This window comes from Lipophrys pholis (genome assembly GCF_963383615.2).
Source record: "Lipophrys pholis genome assembly, chromosome: 9".
In the NCBI taxonomy this organism is placed as follows: domain Eukaryota; kingdom Metazoa; phylum Chordata; class Actinopteri; order Blenniiformes; family Blenniidae; genus Lipophrys; species Lipophrys pholis.
The window spans coordinates 1,373,945-1,391,366 of NC_137639.1; the positions used below are offsets into that span (position 1 = coordinate 1,373,945).

Here is a 17,422-nt window from a genome sequence, read left to right on the forward strand (position 1 = left end):
GAGGAGGACGGACAATCGTTAACCTGTTGGCTCCGCCCCCAGCGGGACAGACAATCATCTGGAAACGACTTCAGCTCCGTCACTCGTTTACAAAAGCGCCGACTCGGCTGCTGATTCCTGAATCATGTCAATTCTTTTGTTTTGCTTCAGTTTGAACAGGATTTCCTGCTGACGCCTCGTGAACCCGACCCGAGGAGCCCGGCCGTGTTTTAGACGTGTCCTGGTCATTTCACCTTCAATTCTCACGTCATCAAAGAGTTTTGCTTCTTTGGTTTTCTTACTTTGATGAGTCAGATTCTATTTTCAGATTCTGTCATAACGTTAAACGTTTCCTTCCCGTTTATTCACCAGTAAGAAGAATTAAAATCTTTATTTCTAATAAGTCAACTTATCCTGGCAAATTACATGTTATGATACAACAAAGTTTTACAGTGAAACTCGATTCTTCTGCTTTATAACATGAAAAGATTCCGCGGCGTTGTTATAACAGTATTACCTTGTGACGTCATGAAATGTTATAACATGTTATAACATGTTATAACATGAACATAATGATGATGTTTTATGATTTAACGTCTCGTCACCATATTGAATTGTGACGTAACCGGTTACAACATGAAGAGTTTCACTTTTACACTCCGTGTATAGATTAACGAGATTACAATCCAGAAACGTTCTAACACCACAAGCGTGTGGGATTTCTATGTTCATGATATGATGGGAGACGTTCCACAGTAATGATGTTCCACCAGGTTTTCTGATGTTCTGCATCCTGTCACGTAAACCTTTAGTTTGAAGTCTCGGTGACTCCACCCTCACATATTTATTCATGCTGCGGCGTCTGCACTCCTCCGTCACCCTGGTGCCTTCCAATGTAATCTGAGTATTTGTTTCTCTGAGCTGCTCTGTACGAGAACAAGTCGCTGAAATAAAGTTCAGTTCCACCAACTGAAAGGTGAAGTGGTGAAGCTCTTTACTCCATCAGGATGGTAACACCTATTGTACCTCCTGTAGAACATCCAGCTCCTGATTCTCCACCGTGATCAATTCATTTCATTACTGAAGTCCAAAGTGCAAAATCCTGAAAGAAATGAGCAGAAACACTGGAAAGTAAACAGACATGAGGGGCGAGAGAAAGAGAACGATTACTGTGATCTGGAACCAAGAGAACGTGCTCCTATTCAGAACCCATAAGGAAGGTTCTCCATCATGGAAAACCTCTGGACCTCCTTTGACGGGACAAAGTACTAAGAACAGAGCGCCAAATCTGTCCCCCGGGTGGTGGTGGTGTCAGTCTGAGCACCGTCACCCAGATCACATTGACCCATTAAGAACCTTCCTGCAGGTGGAGAGCCCACAGGAAGGTGGAGAGCCCACAGGAAGGTGGAGAGCCCTCAGGAAGGTGGAGAGCCCACAGGAAGGTGGAGAGCCCACAGGAAGGTGGAGAGCCCACAGGAAGGTGGCGCCCGGCAAGGGACATGAACCCTCTACCTTGAGACTGAGAGTCTCATGCTCTACCAGCTGAGCTGGACGGGGGCCGTTATTATTATCATTATTATTATTATTATTATAATTATTACTCTTGTTGTTGTTGTTGTTGTTGTTGTTGTATTAAAGTTCAGCTTGAGCAGCTCCTCCCAGCAGCTACAATTTAGTGAGTGAAACAACTTCTGATCTACGATTCTGATGAAAACCTGGAGGAAGAAAATGCCAAGAAGATAAGACGACCCTGGATTTCCTCTTATCAAGGTAACTTCATGATATATCTGTTACCTGGATTAACATACCAGGATATCTCTCTGTTACCTGGATTAACATACCGGGATATCTCTGTTACCTAGATTAACATACCAGGATATCTCTCTTACCTAGAATAATATACCATGATATCTTTGTTACCTAGATTAACATACCAGGATATCTGTGTTACCTAGATTAACTAACCCAGACATTCTGGATCCTCATCAGCATTAACAGGAAGCAGGTCATCACCTCACTAGTTCAACCAGAGTTTCCCTCCAGGATCAGAGCGTTCACATGAAAGGGGCGGAGCTTGCAGCATGTGACCAATCACAGAGGGAGAAACCCTGCAGAGCAGCTGACTCTACCATAGAGCAGCAGTTAATCTCTGAGATTATGAAGAATTCCAACCCATCCAGCAGCTCAAAGCAACACTGCTGCTGCAGCCAGAACCAGAACCTTCCTGACTTGTTAATGCTGACTTGGTGAGATTAGAGCAGATTAATTCATGGGACAATAGAACCGGAGTCACTTTCACTTTATTCCAGCAGAACGGTTCCAGGCAGAGCTTCCTCACTGCTCTTCTTTTACTTTACATTTTACCTCCACTGGTTCTGAGGCGGAGGTTCTGAGGAGGAGGTTCTGAGGAGGAGGTTCTGAGGCGGAGGTTCTGAGGCGGAGGTTCTGAGGCGGAGGTTCTGAGGAGGAGGTTCCTCCGTGTGAGTGTGTTTCCTGTTGGAATATTAATTCATCACCGTGACGACAGGAGAAGTTCTGCTTCCATTAATTCATGGTTCTGCAGTTCTGTCAGCGTCAGCATTATTATTAAGCTCATTATTCCAGATCAACCCTCGTGGAGCCAAACAGACATGGAACAAGTCAAGAACCAGAACCAGAACCAGAACCTCCTTCAAAGCTCAGAGACCAGGATTTATTGGGTTCTGTCAAAAAGATTGTTCTAGATACGGTCTCCTCTCCGCTGCAGCTCAGAGCTGAACCCGCCCACCAATCACCATCATTTAAGAATGGGTGGGGCATTACCCAGGAGATCTGATTGGTCAGGAGGCGGAGCTTTACACTCACTGTGATCTTATCCAGAACATATCCTGCTCCGGAGCAGGTTAGACATTCAGAGTCAGTTACCATGGTGATATATCCTGGGAAGAAGTGAACCAGCATCATAGTACGGAAAACCAGTGTTATTCCTGAAGTTACCTCGAGAAGAGAAAACCAGAGTTAATCCTGAAGTTACTTCTATAAGAGAAAACCAGAGGTAATCCTGAAGTTACCTAGATAAGATGAAACTCCAGCGTCGTAGTACTTCCCCTGGTGTGATAGTTTTGTACACTTTGACGATGTCATGGCTGTTGTCTGAACAGGCCGTAGTATCGTCTCATCCTGTTCCGACATGAGAAACTAGTAGAACTTTTATTAGTATAATAAAGTATTTTCTCTTAATCTCTAAACTTTAACCAAAGTCTGATGTCGGTTCACAAAAGGACAAATCCTACAAACAGCTAAAGGTCGTGAAGATTCAGCTGAATCTTTGATGATATTTGAATATCAAAAAGTATTGGGTATCGGCGATACTGGCCCTGTACTTACTTGGTATCAGATGGATACTGATCCTGCAAGTATTGCACAGCAGCAGTTTCCAGAATGAGACAAAGAAAAAGGAGACGGACTCGGAGGAGACGTGTGAGACACAAGTCCACGTTTTATTTTGGGATATTACCATAGCAATATGTAACGTCTGACAACAGGTATCAAGTACAGAGTAATACACTGAATATTTCTGTCAGTTCTTCTTGTTTTGGTCCGGTGACGCTGACCGCCGGCGTCTCCAAACACTGAGGACATGCACGTCATTCACCTGGACACAGCGGCTTCAGACCAGACCGGCAGGACGCCGTCTCTCTTTTAGCTGCGACACCCAAACAGTTGTACTACAGGTACTACAGTAGTATTCGTAAGGCTAGATGGACTGTACAGGTAAAGAGCACCATATTTACAGTCTGTATGTACAGAAAAACAAACCAACAGAAAAAATAGATTCAAACCATCCTGGTGTTTGTTTGGTTGTTTTGGATTTAAAAAAAGGAACTAATGAAAAGTTTCAGTCCGAACGGCTGCTTTAGCTTATTTAATCTCTTTCAAACTCTTTTCTCTTTTCCTACGGAAGCGAAGCCGTGAGCAGAAAACGGGTCGTTATCCTGTTGCACTCCACTGGGGGCGCCAGAGAGCTCTGAAGGAACAGAATACAAAGCCTGCAGGGGGGCGGGGGGCGTCTTGTCCAATCAGGAGCTTCAAAAGGTTTTCAAGAAGAATTCAGGTTGTTAGATTAGGATTTACTAAGTATGATGAGAATAAAAGTGAAACAGTTCAACGCTTTCATTTAATCTGTTGATGCTCTAATCTGACGAGTCGTTGATATCTGACTTCATTACGGAATAAAAGTTCAGGTTAAAGTTAAATGATCATAAAATGATGTTTGACGTGTTCAGAGGTCAGATTACACGTAATCCTGCTGTGGCTTTTACATTTCATGAAGATTAAGGCAAAAAGAAAACAATACTTTGTGATTAATAACATGCTAATCGTTAGCATAGCCATGCTCACGATACCAGAATATCTCAAGGTTAAAAACCTTTAAACTACCTGGAGTCGGGATTAAACAGATTTCAGATAGTTTGTTGGAGCTGCTGAACATCTCCTCACTTTCACTTTAGTAGAATTAGATTTCTTCCTGCTCACAGCAAATCTAGAAAAATGCTCAAACTGGTTTTTCTTCTTCCTTGAAATTAGAGCCTTTGTCCTGCTTGAAGCTCTGCAGCGCCCCCCAGAGGAGCTCCATTGTTCTCAATAGAACGACCTGAACGACCTGGTTCTGGGACTGGGAATCGTTTAGCGTCATCTCATAAGAACTGGGAAGTAAAGCAGACGTCCTCCTTTGGGACCTTCAGGAGACTCTGACCCGCATCCAGCTCACGTCTCGCTCTGTCTCCTCCTGTCTCACTCTGTCTCGCTCTGTCTCCTCCTGTCTCGCTCTGTCTCCTCCTGTCTCGCTCTGTCTCCTCCTGTCTCGCTCTGTCTCCTCCTGTCTCGCTCTGTCTCCTCCTGTCTCCTCCTGTCTCGCTCTGTCTCCTCCTGTCTCGCTCTGTCTCCTCCTGTCTCGCTCTGTCTCGTTTGTCCTTCGATCTTTTTAAAGCCTTTTTCAGGTGCAGGTGAGAAACCTGAAGCTCCTGCAACCAAAACTCCTGGAAACGATCCCAAACAGCTGAAAATGTACAAGTTTTCAAAAATAAACTTTTCATCAGACCGTATGTACAAACTGGAGCGGGGGGGGTCAGACTGGACTGGTCTGCAGACGGTCCACATTCAGAGTCCAGACCACCAAGTGACCAGATCACCAAGTGACATGACCCCCAGAGTCCAGACCACCAGGTGACCAGACCGCCAGGTGACCAGACCCCCCAGAGTCCAGACCACCAGGTGACCAGACCCCCCAGAGTCCAGACCGCCAGGTGACCAGACCCCCCAGAGCCCAGACCACTGACTTCCTGGGTTCCAGGAAAGAGTAAATCTTTGAGGAACAGTTTAATTAGATTTTAGTTTTTTTGCTGGAGCAGAATTTTACCGGTTTTCTAGATAAAAGCTGATCAATAATAAAAAGCATGTTAACCTGTGAGGAAGTGGATTTCCCCTGTTCCTACCTGGACCAAGGCAGAGCTGTGGAAGATCCACAAAGGAGTGTAGAAACATTGTTCACTCAGCAGACCCCGCTGGGTATTTCAGCTCCTTTACAGTGATGGAACACGAGTTATTTATTGTATAACCACATATTGAAGTTTAAATCTGAACTTTTAGAATCGTTGAATTGAAGCAGAAAAGATAACGATCTTCCTCGCCTCGGATTTCTAATATGTTGCAAAGATTTTCAGGTTTTCAGGAAGATCAATACAAACACTTTGACCTGTGACAAACCTTTCAGCTCCAGACTGGTAATACCACTTTGTACCACCAGGTGGTGCAGTGAGTCCTACAACTGCTACCATAATTGACTTGACAGACGATCAAAGGCTTTGAATTACGTCAACATGATTATAACTTCAGCCTCATTCATCAACAAGGAGGTACAGATTGCTGGACTGTGCCTCCAACAGCCTCCGGGGGGCGATCAAGAGCTTCAGCTACGTTTCAGGGGAGCGGTGATGTCATCAGTCAAAGGTCAAAGTCGAGCTGCTCGATGCCACATAGAACAGTTTGTTTGGTATCATGAGAACGATACAATTCACCATCAGTTTCACTGTGGTACAGAACCAGAACCGGGCCAAAGCGTCACACCTGAGGACGCTGACTCAACACTGCCACCTGAGGCCAATTAGTGGTATTACAAATTGGGACTATTTATTAAATGAATAATAACTTCTGCTGATTTAGACCACCTCACAGCCCCGAGAATAAACCAGCTCCAGCAAACAAGATTTATTTTACATATTTTTGACAAATTTAGCTTCTTTTCCTTGAACTTTCAGGTAAAACCAGTATTCTGATGTTTTTGTTTCAGTGGCCTGAACCCGGTCAGTACTAAAGGATATCGAGGTTCGGTCCCCCCCCACCCATAAATAAGTTGTAAAAAAAAAACATTGGATTCTCATTAAGAATGTAAAAGTGCTCTTTTGGTTCATGAAAAACTTCTAAAAAAATGTTAAAAACAATAAAAAAGGACACCAGGCAGTGGACACGCGTGTGGAGGAGTGAGCTCAGCTACCTGCTACAGCAAACATGGGCCTGGGGGGCGGAGCTTCAGATGACCTGACAGCAGTTGGCGGGGGCGGCGGTGCAGAGCAGCCCGTCCCGGGAGGCCCCGCCCCGCTGGATGTTGACGGAGATGGTCTTCTCACACAGAGGTAGTTGGAGGACGCCATTTTTCAGGGCGCTCAAGTTGCTGCGAGCGTCCCTGCTGCCCCCTGAGGGCAGCGGCGGGCCAGGGGGGGCGGGTCTGCGGGGGTGGTGGTGGTGGGAGCGGGTGGTGGGGAGGGTGATGGTGTCCAGGCTGGCGGTGGAGCCGATGCACATCCTCCAGGCAGACTTCTCCTGGATCCTCACGCTGCCGGCCGCCATGATGAACTTCCCCCCCGCCGGCCCGCGGCCACCGCCCCGCCCCCCCCGGGTCTGCTGCAGCTGCGAGCTGAGGCAGAGGCTCATCAGCTTCAGACTCTCCACCAGCTCGCTGCTGCGGCCGCGGGGGGGGCGGGACGGCGTGCTGAGGGCAGGGCTACCGGTGCTACTGTTGTTGCAGCAGGTGGAGGGGCTGTCCTGTCCTTTACCCCCTCCCCCCCCCTCCCCCTGCCCCCCCTCCGCCATCCCCCCCGCCGCCTCCCCCGCTCTCCCCGGGGGGGCTGCCCCTGTCTGGGCCGGAGGAGCCCCCTCCCCCCTGGGCGGGGGGTTTGCCCTGCCCCGATCCGCCCCCCCCCTCGCTGCCCGGCGGCCCCTCGCTGCTGTCCCGCCGCTTCCAGCTGTAGCTGAAGCCCGAGTCCTTGTCCAGCCGCCGGCGGTGGCTCTCCGAGTCGTCGTCGCTGGTCTCGGAGCTGGAGCACGACGAGCCCCGCCCCTGGCTCTTGCGCCGCTGGTACCTCTTCTGCGCCGAGCCGGGGGAGGAGGACGAGGCCTGTGACCCCGGGGGGGGGGCGGCCATGCTCATCTTGAGGCGGCTGAGTTTGGGGGGGAGGCCCTCGTCCATGTCGAAGTCGTCGTCCGACTCTCCCTCCTCCTCAAAGATCTGGTTGAGCACGGGGGCGCTCTTCCTGGAGGTGAGGCGGTTGGTGATGGAGGGGGGCTTCCTACGCAGGATCACCTGCGCCGGGAGGGGGGAGGGGTCCTGCTCTTCCTCCTCCTCCTCATCCTCCTCCACCCTGGTGGACACAGTTAATCAGAATCTGTTAAAGACGCCAGAGAAGATGTATGTTCTGTTCTGAAACACTAAGGAAGCAGCGACTTCTGGCTGCTGGCTGATCAGTATCGGTGCAACTCCACTGTACAGCTGATCGGTTCAGCTGTTCAGATGTTCTCCAGACACTAAACTTGTTTCATACCAACCGGCTCCAAATCATTTAGAACCTGAAGAAATGTGATACGTGGTAATGCTGAGTACCAGTTCTACACCTGATCAAAGGAAGATAAGAGGAAATACTACCATTGTTTATCGACTAGTTTGTTCTGAAACCTCGACACAGTGGAACACTAATGTAAAGACAACAATCCCAGTCCCACCTGAAGAGGCAGGTGCGCTGCTTGGCGGCGGCGGTGGCGGTGGAGGGGGGCGGCGCTCTGCTGGTCCCAGAGGTGGAGCTGGAAGCTGGACAGGAAGTGGCAGCAGAGGCTCCCTGCAACAACAGACGGTGTTACAGCTTCACTGTCTCAGTCCAGGTCCTTCACCAGGAGGAAACTGATCACCTCGCTTCAGACCATCACAGCAGTTAGAAGAAGGAGAGGTGGACAGATGAACACGCCAAACCCTAGAAATATCTCTCTCTCTCTCTCTCTATATATATATATATATATATATATATATAATATCTATAATATCAAGAGGTTTTCCTGACTCCTGTACCTGTGGCGGCGCAGCAGCAGAGTCCGTCAGCGTTTCTTCCCGCCGGCTGAGCTCCAGCAGGCCTTTAGATCGGTGCCCGTTCAGCAGGTTCTCCGCGCTGCGGGCTGGAGACTGCGGGCCTCCGGCGTGGGAGATGGCAGAAGCCGCCAGGCTGTCCTCGATGTCCTGGTGCATGTCCACCCGGGTCGGCCACGACTGCCTGCAGAGGACAACATGGCCCGTCAAGGAAGGCCAGACACAACCAATCAAACCATAGTAGGAGGACAGAAGTCTGCTGTGGAGAGAATTCAACCCGGAGCTTCACCGCTGCTCAACAGTCACACGGAACACGTCACATATTGAAATAAACAAAACCACAAGGTTTGTAGGTCTACACCATGACCAGCTTGCTCAACGGCATCGTGTCAGTCTGATTGGAGATTTCACACATTACATATCGACCAACCCCTCAACGTGTACACTCCCCACGCTGCCGGCCGGGAGGCTTGGAGAGTGGTGCAGTGTTTGTGACGGAGCTGATGACGGAGCTGATGACGGAGCTGATGACCGATCCTGACGGGGCTTTGAGGCCCCGCAGCTCGTCAGGTGGTGGAGGAATTAGATTAGTTGGCGGTGGAGCCGGAGGGAGCAGGAAATTTCTCGCTGTGGATAACCTGTCTTCCTCTGAGGACTGGAACCGACGCTGAGGGACTCACAACCTGATCGTCTCCGTGTCCCATCAGGACGAGTCTCCAGAAAACCTCCGTCTCGTCTGTCTCGGTGAGAACGTGGTGAAGCAGCACTGCTCACATTTATCCAGGAGAGGAAGATGTTTCTGCACCCGTCTCTGCAACTGGTGATCCAGGAGTCAACGTCCACGAAGCAACTCTGACTGACTGACTCGTTCCTCCGTTGTTCTCTCATTGTTCTCTCGTTCTCTCATTGTTCTCTCGTTCTCTCATTGTTCTCTCGTTGTCCTCTCGTTGTCCTCCCGTTGTTCTCTCGTTGTCCTCCCGTTGTTCTCTCGTTGTCCTCCCGTTGTTCTCCCGTTGTTCTCTCGTTGTCCTCTCGTTGTCCTCCCGTTGTTCTCCCGTTGTTCTCTCGTTGTCCTCCCGTTGTTCTCCCGTTGTTCTCTCGTTGTCCTCTCGTTGTCCTCCCGTTGTTCTCCCGTTGTTCTCTCGTTGTCCTCCCGTTGTTCTCCCGTTGTTCTCTCGTTGTTCTCCCGTTGTCCACTCGTTGTCCACTCGTTGTCCTCCCGTTGTCCTCCCGTTGTTCTCCCGTTGTTCTCTCCTTGTTCTCTCGTTGTCCTCCCGTTGTTCTCTCGTTGTCCTCCCGTTGTTCTCTTGTTGTCCTCCCGTTGTTCTCTCGTTCTTCTCCCGTTGTTCTCTCGTTGTCCTCCCGTTGTTCTCTCGTTGTTCTCTCGTTGTTCTCCCGTTGTTCTCTCGTTGTTCTCCCGTTGTTCTCTCGTTGTCCTCCCGTTGTTCTCCCGTTGTTCTCTCGTTGTCCTCCCGTTGTTCTCTCGTTGTCCTCCCGTTGTCCTCCCGTTGTTCTCCCGTTGTTCTCTCGTTGTCCTCCCGTTGTTCTCTCGTTGTCCTCCCGTTGTTCTCTCGTTGTCCTCTCGTTGTCCTCCCGTTGTTCTCTCGTTGAGATCAATGATTTATCAGTAAAGGTTTGGATGTGAGTGTGGAACCGCTTTTTGTTGGAAGGTCAAAGTTTCTGTCTGCTTCAGACGGTCGTCCTGCTGAAGGTGTCACTCCTCCACCACCAGGCTCCATCTGCACCACAAAAACAGAACCCTTTGCTTGTGTTTCGTTGCACACGGAGCTCGGAGCGACTGACAACCCAGCTTTTTGAAAACAAGTCCCAAGGTGGAGCTTTTTGAAAATGGTCCGACTGTGTTTCCTTGGAAACGTGAAACACGAGAGTTCTGAAACGCTGTTACTGCTCCTCCCACCACCGTTCTATAAACTAAAAGAATTATAGAATCAGGAGGGTTCACAGTCCTTCATTCATCCCGGGGAAACAGAGCGTCTGGTCAGGGATAAGTTCTGTATGTGCCGACGGCCCGGGTGGAGGTTTGTCTCCAGCCAGAGTTCAGGACAACAGTTACTTGATGTTCCTCCAGCGACACGTCGGCGTGATTCAGGCTCAAGTTACAATCTTTGACGTTCCTTCAGCAACACGTTGCAGCAACTCCTGAAACTTGAGCCGGCGCCAGTCTTTGTCCGTCTGCCGGACCCGGTCTTTGTCCGTCTGCCGGTCTTTGTCCGTCTGCCGGCCGCCTGTCTTTGTCCGTCTGCCTGTCTTTGTCCGTCTGCCGGCCGCCGGTCTCGAGTTTCAATGGAAGACAAAGTTCCCAAACGCCTGATTAAACACAGGCGGCTCGGCAGCTCTAAGGTCTACATCCTCCTCTTCCTCTTCCTCCTCCTCCTCTTCCTCCTCCTTCTATTAACGTTGATGGCAGCTTTCAGGCTCATTAGCGCCACCTGGGTTTAATACTCAGGCCTGGTTTCACCCTGGTACCAGAGTATTTAAAAAAACTGATATTTCTCCACGTTTCTTACTTTCACACATAAACCAGCTTCCAGCTCCACAAACATTGATTTCTTAAACTCCGCCCACAGTGGAGGGTGTGGTTGCATCGTACAGTCGGTACAGACTTTAGCCACTAGCCACTGATGCTACTTTCTTTTACTATATTTTTATCAAATTTTTATTTTGCACTGTGTGATTTTCTACTGCGACACTGCTTTGCTGCAGTAACACTAAATTATCCATCTGAGAGATCAATTAGGATTGTCTTGTCTTGTCTTGTCTTGTCTTATCTTGTCTTGTCTTGTCTAAATACGGGAGGCGGAGCTTTACATCACAATTAGTGACGTGGTGTTTTTTCTCTAATTCTGATTGGCTATCATGGCTTCATGCTTCTCGTTACACTGCCCCCTGCAGGTCTGGCTGCTCATAGCAGCTCTGAACCAGGTGGATATGAGGGTCTGAGTCAGTGAAGAGTTTTTGTAAACGTGGAGGGAAATGTCAGTTCTTGTGAAACGCGGGGACGTGTGAACGTGGCCGTTCATATTTATCGTGTGACTCAAACGCGACACCCACCGTGTCGTACGAGATGAATACAAAACCCGTTACACCCCTACTGACCGCACATGCTCACTGCATCGTTTTCAGTGTTTCTGCCGTTTCCATTAGGGCTTTTCCACCAAAAAGACCCAGGTTCTAGTTCAGGTTCTAGTTCAGGGACGGTTCTTAAATGAGCACCACCACAGAACCGGTTCTTTTTCCACCGTTAACGGAGCCAGTAGAGCTACGTCACTGCGTCACTCCAAAACGTGATACGTCACTGATTTCACCAATGTAGCGCTGACAGCCTCGTCCAGGAACCAGGAGACGGACTGTAACAGTGGTTTAGTCCGGGTCGCTCCATCTAGTCTGACCAGAACTTCTGATGCACCAAAGAGCCAGAAGACATTACGTCTCTTCTCTATTGGTGTTTTTTCACGTCCGTCTTGTTTTAGTCCAGAGCTCCAGAGTGGACATAGAGGGACAAATAAATAACGCGTGCATGAGTTTGGGTTTTAGTTTTCTACATTTGGGCGTAACATAGTGACTTTCTGCTCCTTTCACTTTATTTCTGGACGTTTCTGAATCAAAAGCTTCAACATGGAGGAATGGAGGTGTAGAATGATAGAACGAAGCTCTAAAAACTGTTTCCATGGTAACCTCCGTAAACACTCTGATTAAAGTTCTTTCACATGAAGCCGTTAAAAGACTCATTTTATGTCTATAAACTCCAGCTTTCATTTACAGTAGTTTGTAGTTTGTTTAGTAGTTGCTGATGAACCAAAGTATTCATTATAAAGAAGTTCTGTGGTTATAAAATAATATTGGAGCGTCTCGGAGCGGAGTGGAGCGCCCCCTGCTGCCTCACACTGCCTTGCTCAGCGGCTGCAGCTCCTCAGCCGGCGGTCAGAAGGTGAAACAAGACCTGGACGTGACGTTAGTTAGAATAATGTCACCATGAAAAGTGTGAAAAATAAACAACAATGGAAAACTGCTTCTAAATTCTATCTGACGTAGCTGACTGACAGCGGAGGAGCGCGGCAGAGCTCTCGAGAGCCGCGGTTCCGCGAACGCGGATTAAATAATCCCGTTCCCTTGTATTATTAACTTCAGGGAACGACTTATTATATCGTTCCGACGCGTATTTTTAATTTTAATCTCTATAACCACTCTGGGGCTCCGTGTTCGCTGGAGTTTTCAGAAAGCCGGTACAGTCCGCTTCCGCCTTTTAGGTAGAGATAACTCCAGAGATAACTCCAGTGATACCTCCAGAGATAACTCCAGTGATACCTCCAGAGATACCTCCAGAGATAACTCCAGAGATAACTCCAGAGATAACTCCAGAGATAACTCCAGTGATAACTCCAGTGATAACTCCAGTGATACCTCCAGAGATAACTCCAGAGATAACTCCAGAGATAACTCCAGAGATAACTCCAGAGATACTTCCAGAGATAACTCCAGAGATAACTCCAGAGATAACCCCAGAGATACCTCCAGAGATAACTCCAGAGATACTTCCAGAGATACCTCCAGAGATAACTCCAGAGATACCTCCAGAGATAACTCCAGAGATACCTCCAGAGATACCTCCAGAGATACCTCCAGAGATAACTCCAGAGATACCTCCAGAGATACCTCCAGAGATAACTCCAGAGATACTTCCAGAGATACCTCCAGAGATAACTCCAGAGATACCTCCAGAGATAACTCCAGAGATACCTCCAGAGATACCTCCAGAGATACCTCCAGAGATAACTCCAGAGATACCTCCAGAGATAACTCCAGAGATACCTCCAGAGATAACTCCAGAGATAGCTCCAGAGATACCTCCGCCCCCAGCTGATGACGCGTCGGGTCCCAGTCTAGCTCCTCTCTGGTCCAGCAATGAAGTGGGGCCAGCGTAGCAGCAGTTTAGCTCCTGATTGGCTGGGGCTTTGGTGGTGGAAAGACAAAGAACTGGTGCTAAATCTGGCCCTGGACCAGAACTAGAACCTGGTTCTTTCCGGTGGAAAAGCCCCCCATGTATATAGACGTCGTTTTGAAAATGTCGCCCTGTAAGTGGGAAAGCTTTGTGAAATAAAAACTTTAAATCCCTGCGTTTTCACTTGCAGTTTACAACATGTTGTTTACAACAGGCCTTAATCTGTGCAGTGGTTCTTGTAGGAGTTCCTACTAACACTACACTACTCTAACTCAACTGAAAGAAACATGAAGCCTTCAGAACTTCCTCAGAACATCTTCAGAACTTTTTCAGAACTTTTCCTCCAGATGTTTGGACTCAGTGAGGCCGACCCTTCCAGAGTTGCTGTTGGTGACAATGATTCCCAGGAGAGGCGTTGCTGTCGGCCCAACACACCCGACCCCCCCTCAGGCTGGGCGTCCCGGGTGTGTCGGCCCAACACACCCGACCCCCCCTCAGGCTGGGCGTCCCGGGTGTGTCGGCCCAACACACCCGACCCCCCCTCAGGCTGGGCGTCCCGGGTGTGTCGGCCCAACACACCCGACCCCCCCTCAGGCTGGGCTTCCCGGGTGTGTCGGCCCAACACACCGACCCCCCCTCAGGCTGGGCTTCCCGGGTGTGTCGGCCCAACACACCCGACCCCCCCTCAGGCTGGGCTTCCCGGGTGTGTCGGCCCAACACACCCGACCCCCCCTCAGGCTGGGCGTCCCGGGTGTGTCGGCCCAACACACACCGACCCCCCCTCAGGCTGGGCTTCCCGGGTGTGTTCTACCATACTAACACTTTTAGCTACTGTGGCTCTTGAAGTCGCTTCAGGCATTGTATCTGTTGATCTGCTTTACCTCTATTGAGGTCGTTCATGTGAGGTCAAAGGTCAGAGATCAGAGGAACGACTGGGCGGCCATGTTGGATGTCCTCTGACTGTAAACAACACTAAACACTTTAGGCTGAAGGTGAAGAGACATCAGAGGAGATGGAAACTTCTGTGTAGCTGTAGACTGAAACCTGCAGTTACAGGCTTAAACCTGCAGTAACAGGGAGTAATCTGCAGTAACAGGGATGAACTTGCAGTAACAGGCCGGAACTTGCAGTAACATGGAGGAACCTGCAGTAACAGGCTGAACCTGCAGTAACAGGGAGAAACCTGCAGTAACAGTGAGGAACCTGCAGTAATAGGCTGGAACCAACAGTAACAGGGAGGAACCTGCTGTAACAGGCTGGAACCTGCAGTAAAAGGCTTAAACCTGCAGTAACAGGCTGGAACCTGCAGTAACAGGGAGGAACCTGCAGTGACAGGCTGGAACCTGCAGTAAAAGGCTTAAACCTGCAGTAACAGGTTTGAACCTGCAGTAACAGGGAGGAACCTGCAGTAACAGGTGGGAAACCTGCAGTAACAGGCTGAAAACACCTGCAGTAACAGGCAGGAACCTGCAGTTACAGGCTACAAACCTTCCGTAACAAGTTGAAACCTGCAGTAACAGGCTGGAAACAACAGTAACAGGGAGGAACCTGCAGTAACAGGCAGGAACGCGCTAAAACCTGCACTAACAGGCTTAAACCTGCAGTAACAGGGAGGGATCCGCAGTAACAGTCGGGAACCTGCAGTAACAGGCGGGAACTAACAGTAACAGGGAGGAACCTGCAGTAACAGCCTTAAACCTGCAGTAACAGGGAGGGATCCGCAGTAACAGTCGGGAACCTGCAGTAACAGGCGGGAACTAACAGTAACAGGGAGGAACCTGCAGTGACAGGCTGGAACCTGCAGTAAAAGGCTTAAACCTGCAGTAACAGGGAGGAACCTGCAGTAACAGGTGGGAAACCTGCAGTAACAGGCTGAAAACACCTGCAGTAACAGGCAGGAACCTGCAGTTACAGGCTGCAAACCTTCCGTAACAAGTTGAAACCTGCAGTAACAGGCTGGAAACAACAGTAACAGGGAGGAACCTGCAGTAACAGGCAGGAACCCGCTAAAACCTGCACTAACAGGCTTAAACCTGCAGTAACAGGCTGAAACCTGCAGTAACAGGGAGGGATCCGCAGTAACAGTCGGGAACCTGCAGTAACAGGCGGGAACTAACAGTAATAGGGAGGAACCTGCAGTAACAGCCTTAAACCTGCAGTAACAGGGAGGGATCCGCAGTAACAGTCGGGAACCTGCAGTAACAAGCAGGAACCTGCAGTAACAAGCAGGAACCTGCAGTAACAGCCTTAAACCTGCAGTAACATGCCGCTCTGCCACTCACTCTGCTCTGTACTCTTGAACATCTCATCGCTCACGCCTCCAACATTTTCTCTGCTATCTGGGGTAACTTCATTTACCCCCTGATCCCTGCAGGGGGTAAAACTAGTGTCTTTCTCACTCGTGGAGCAGAAACAGGAATGTGAGGGAAGCGTCTTCATCGACCTCTTCTTCATTGGTTGTAAACCAAAGGAACAAAGTTGGCAGCAGAGCAAAGAGGAAACACTGACGGTCGATGACGACTTTTCTTCACTGCATCATTTGATCACTGAACAGTTCGAATCAGAGCGGCTGAGATTCAAAACTAACAGAGGCTGTGGATCCTTCACAATAAATCTGAAACGAATTGTTCATTTATACAAAATGCTTATCAACTTTCACATGACATATTATTTTGACAGTCACCATAATAACAATCCAACTTGGTAGTTTTATTTTGACAGTCACCATAATAACAATCCAACTTGATGGCCTGTCCACTAGAATGTCCGTGTTCTCCCAGTGTTAATGTTGCGTGTGTGTGTGTGTGTGTGTGTGTGTGTGTGTGTGTGTGTGTGTGTGTGTGTGTGTGTGTGTGTGTGTGTGTGTGTGTGTGTGTGTGTGTGTGTGCACACTAACAACAGCACCAACTAGTGTCCCAACATGGAAACTACGTTTTCAGTGTTTCTGCCGTTTCTGTGTAAATGGACATCATTTTTAAAATGTTGCCGTATTATGTGAACCGAAGACAGAGTTTCCAGCTGAAACATGGAGGTGTGACCCGAGCCTGACTCCACACCAGAACGCCGGTTCACGTAAACGAGCCGTTTTTGGCCGATCATCCAGAGGAGGCGGAGCTTAAGGAGCCAGAAAACGGGTCCCAGAGTGGGGAAATTCTAAAACCCCGGTTTGGCTGTGAGGTGCGGACGGCAAAGACCATCATCTGTGGAAAAACGATGACGTCATCACCCTCCACCGCAGTCCGCGACGTCACCTAATAACCACAACAATGGCGGACTACATGCTCCAGGTGGCGCTGCAGAAGCAACTGATGCCAGCCAGAGGAGGAGCAGGAGCATAGACCTATAGAACTGAGTTATATAGAAGTCTTTGAGGTGGAGTCTACTTCTAAATTTCTATGTGTTTCGTGTCTTCTTCTGTGTTTTTGGTGTATTTGGTGAGTCACAGCGCCCCTAAAGGCCTGCCATATGTACTACATGCCCTGAAGCCTTGTGTTGAGTCGTGTTCATAGTGATGGAGAACCTCAGGGAGAAAAAGATGGTTTTGGCTCATGTGGATGTGGCCTGAGTTTCTTTATGAGCTCGAAAACTTTCTTCCACACATCAGATCATCTTTACCTGAACTGGGCCTTGATGTTGCTGGGGCTGGAGGAGCGGGTCTGGACCTCCTTCTCCTGCTTCTCCCGCAGGATCCTCTCTGCCAGCAGGTAGTAGGTGGCAGTGATGTGGTTGTACTTGTTGGTCTCCAGAGCTCTGCAACACAAAATGAGGAAAGAAATCAGCGTGAGGTAACGATACCCCCAAAAGCCTGACAAAAAGGAGAAAACAAGAATCCACAAGGCATCAGGCTGGGATGAAACTACCGTATTTCCTCTACTAGAAGTCATTGGTTCTGCAGTGCTTCCTCTCCCATTGACTGATCAGGTGATCAGACACTTGATCTGAGTGCTTCTGCATTTCGGATCCTGCTTCGCCCAATACTGGAGACATGCGTATTTATCCCACCCAAAACTAACGCTGAGGAAAGGAAAAATGTTTACTGTGAAATTCGGAACTGGCTCTGAAAGTTGTTGGGTTTTTTTTTTTTTTTTGGGGGG

The 17,422-nt window shown here is 49.1% G+C and overlaps 1 protein-coding gene across 1 annotated transcript in view; it reads right to left on the bottom strand.

Annotated features, from left to right (window-relative positions):
* Positions 1–3,432: 3,432 nt before the first annotated feature.
* Positions 3,433–17,422, bottom strand: part of snrka (SNF related kinase a) — a 62,570-nt gene continuing 48,580 nt past the window's right edge. The window contains 5 exon segments of the mRNA XM_080471288.1: positions 3,433–7,138; positions 7,140–7,655; positions 8,014–8,126; positions 8,354–8,552; positions 16,944–17,078. Of these exon segments, the coding sequence (XP_080327414.1) occupies positions 6,547–7,138; positions 7,140–7,655; positions 8,014–8,126; positions 8,354–8,552; positions 16,944–17,078 (1,555 nt within the window). The 3' untranslated portion in view covers positions 3,433–6,546.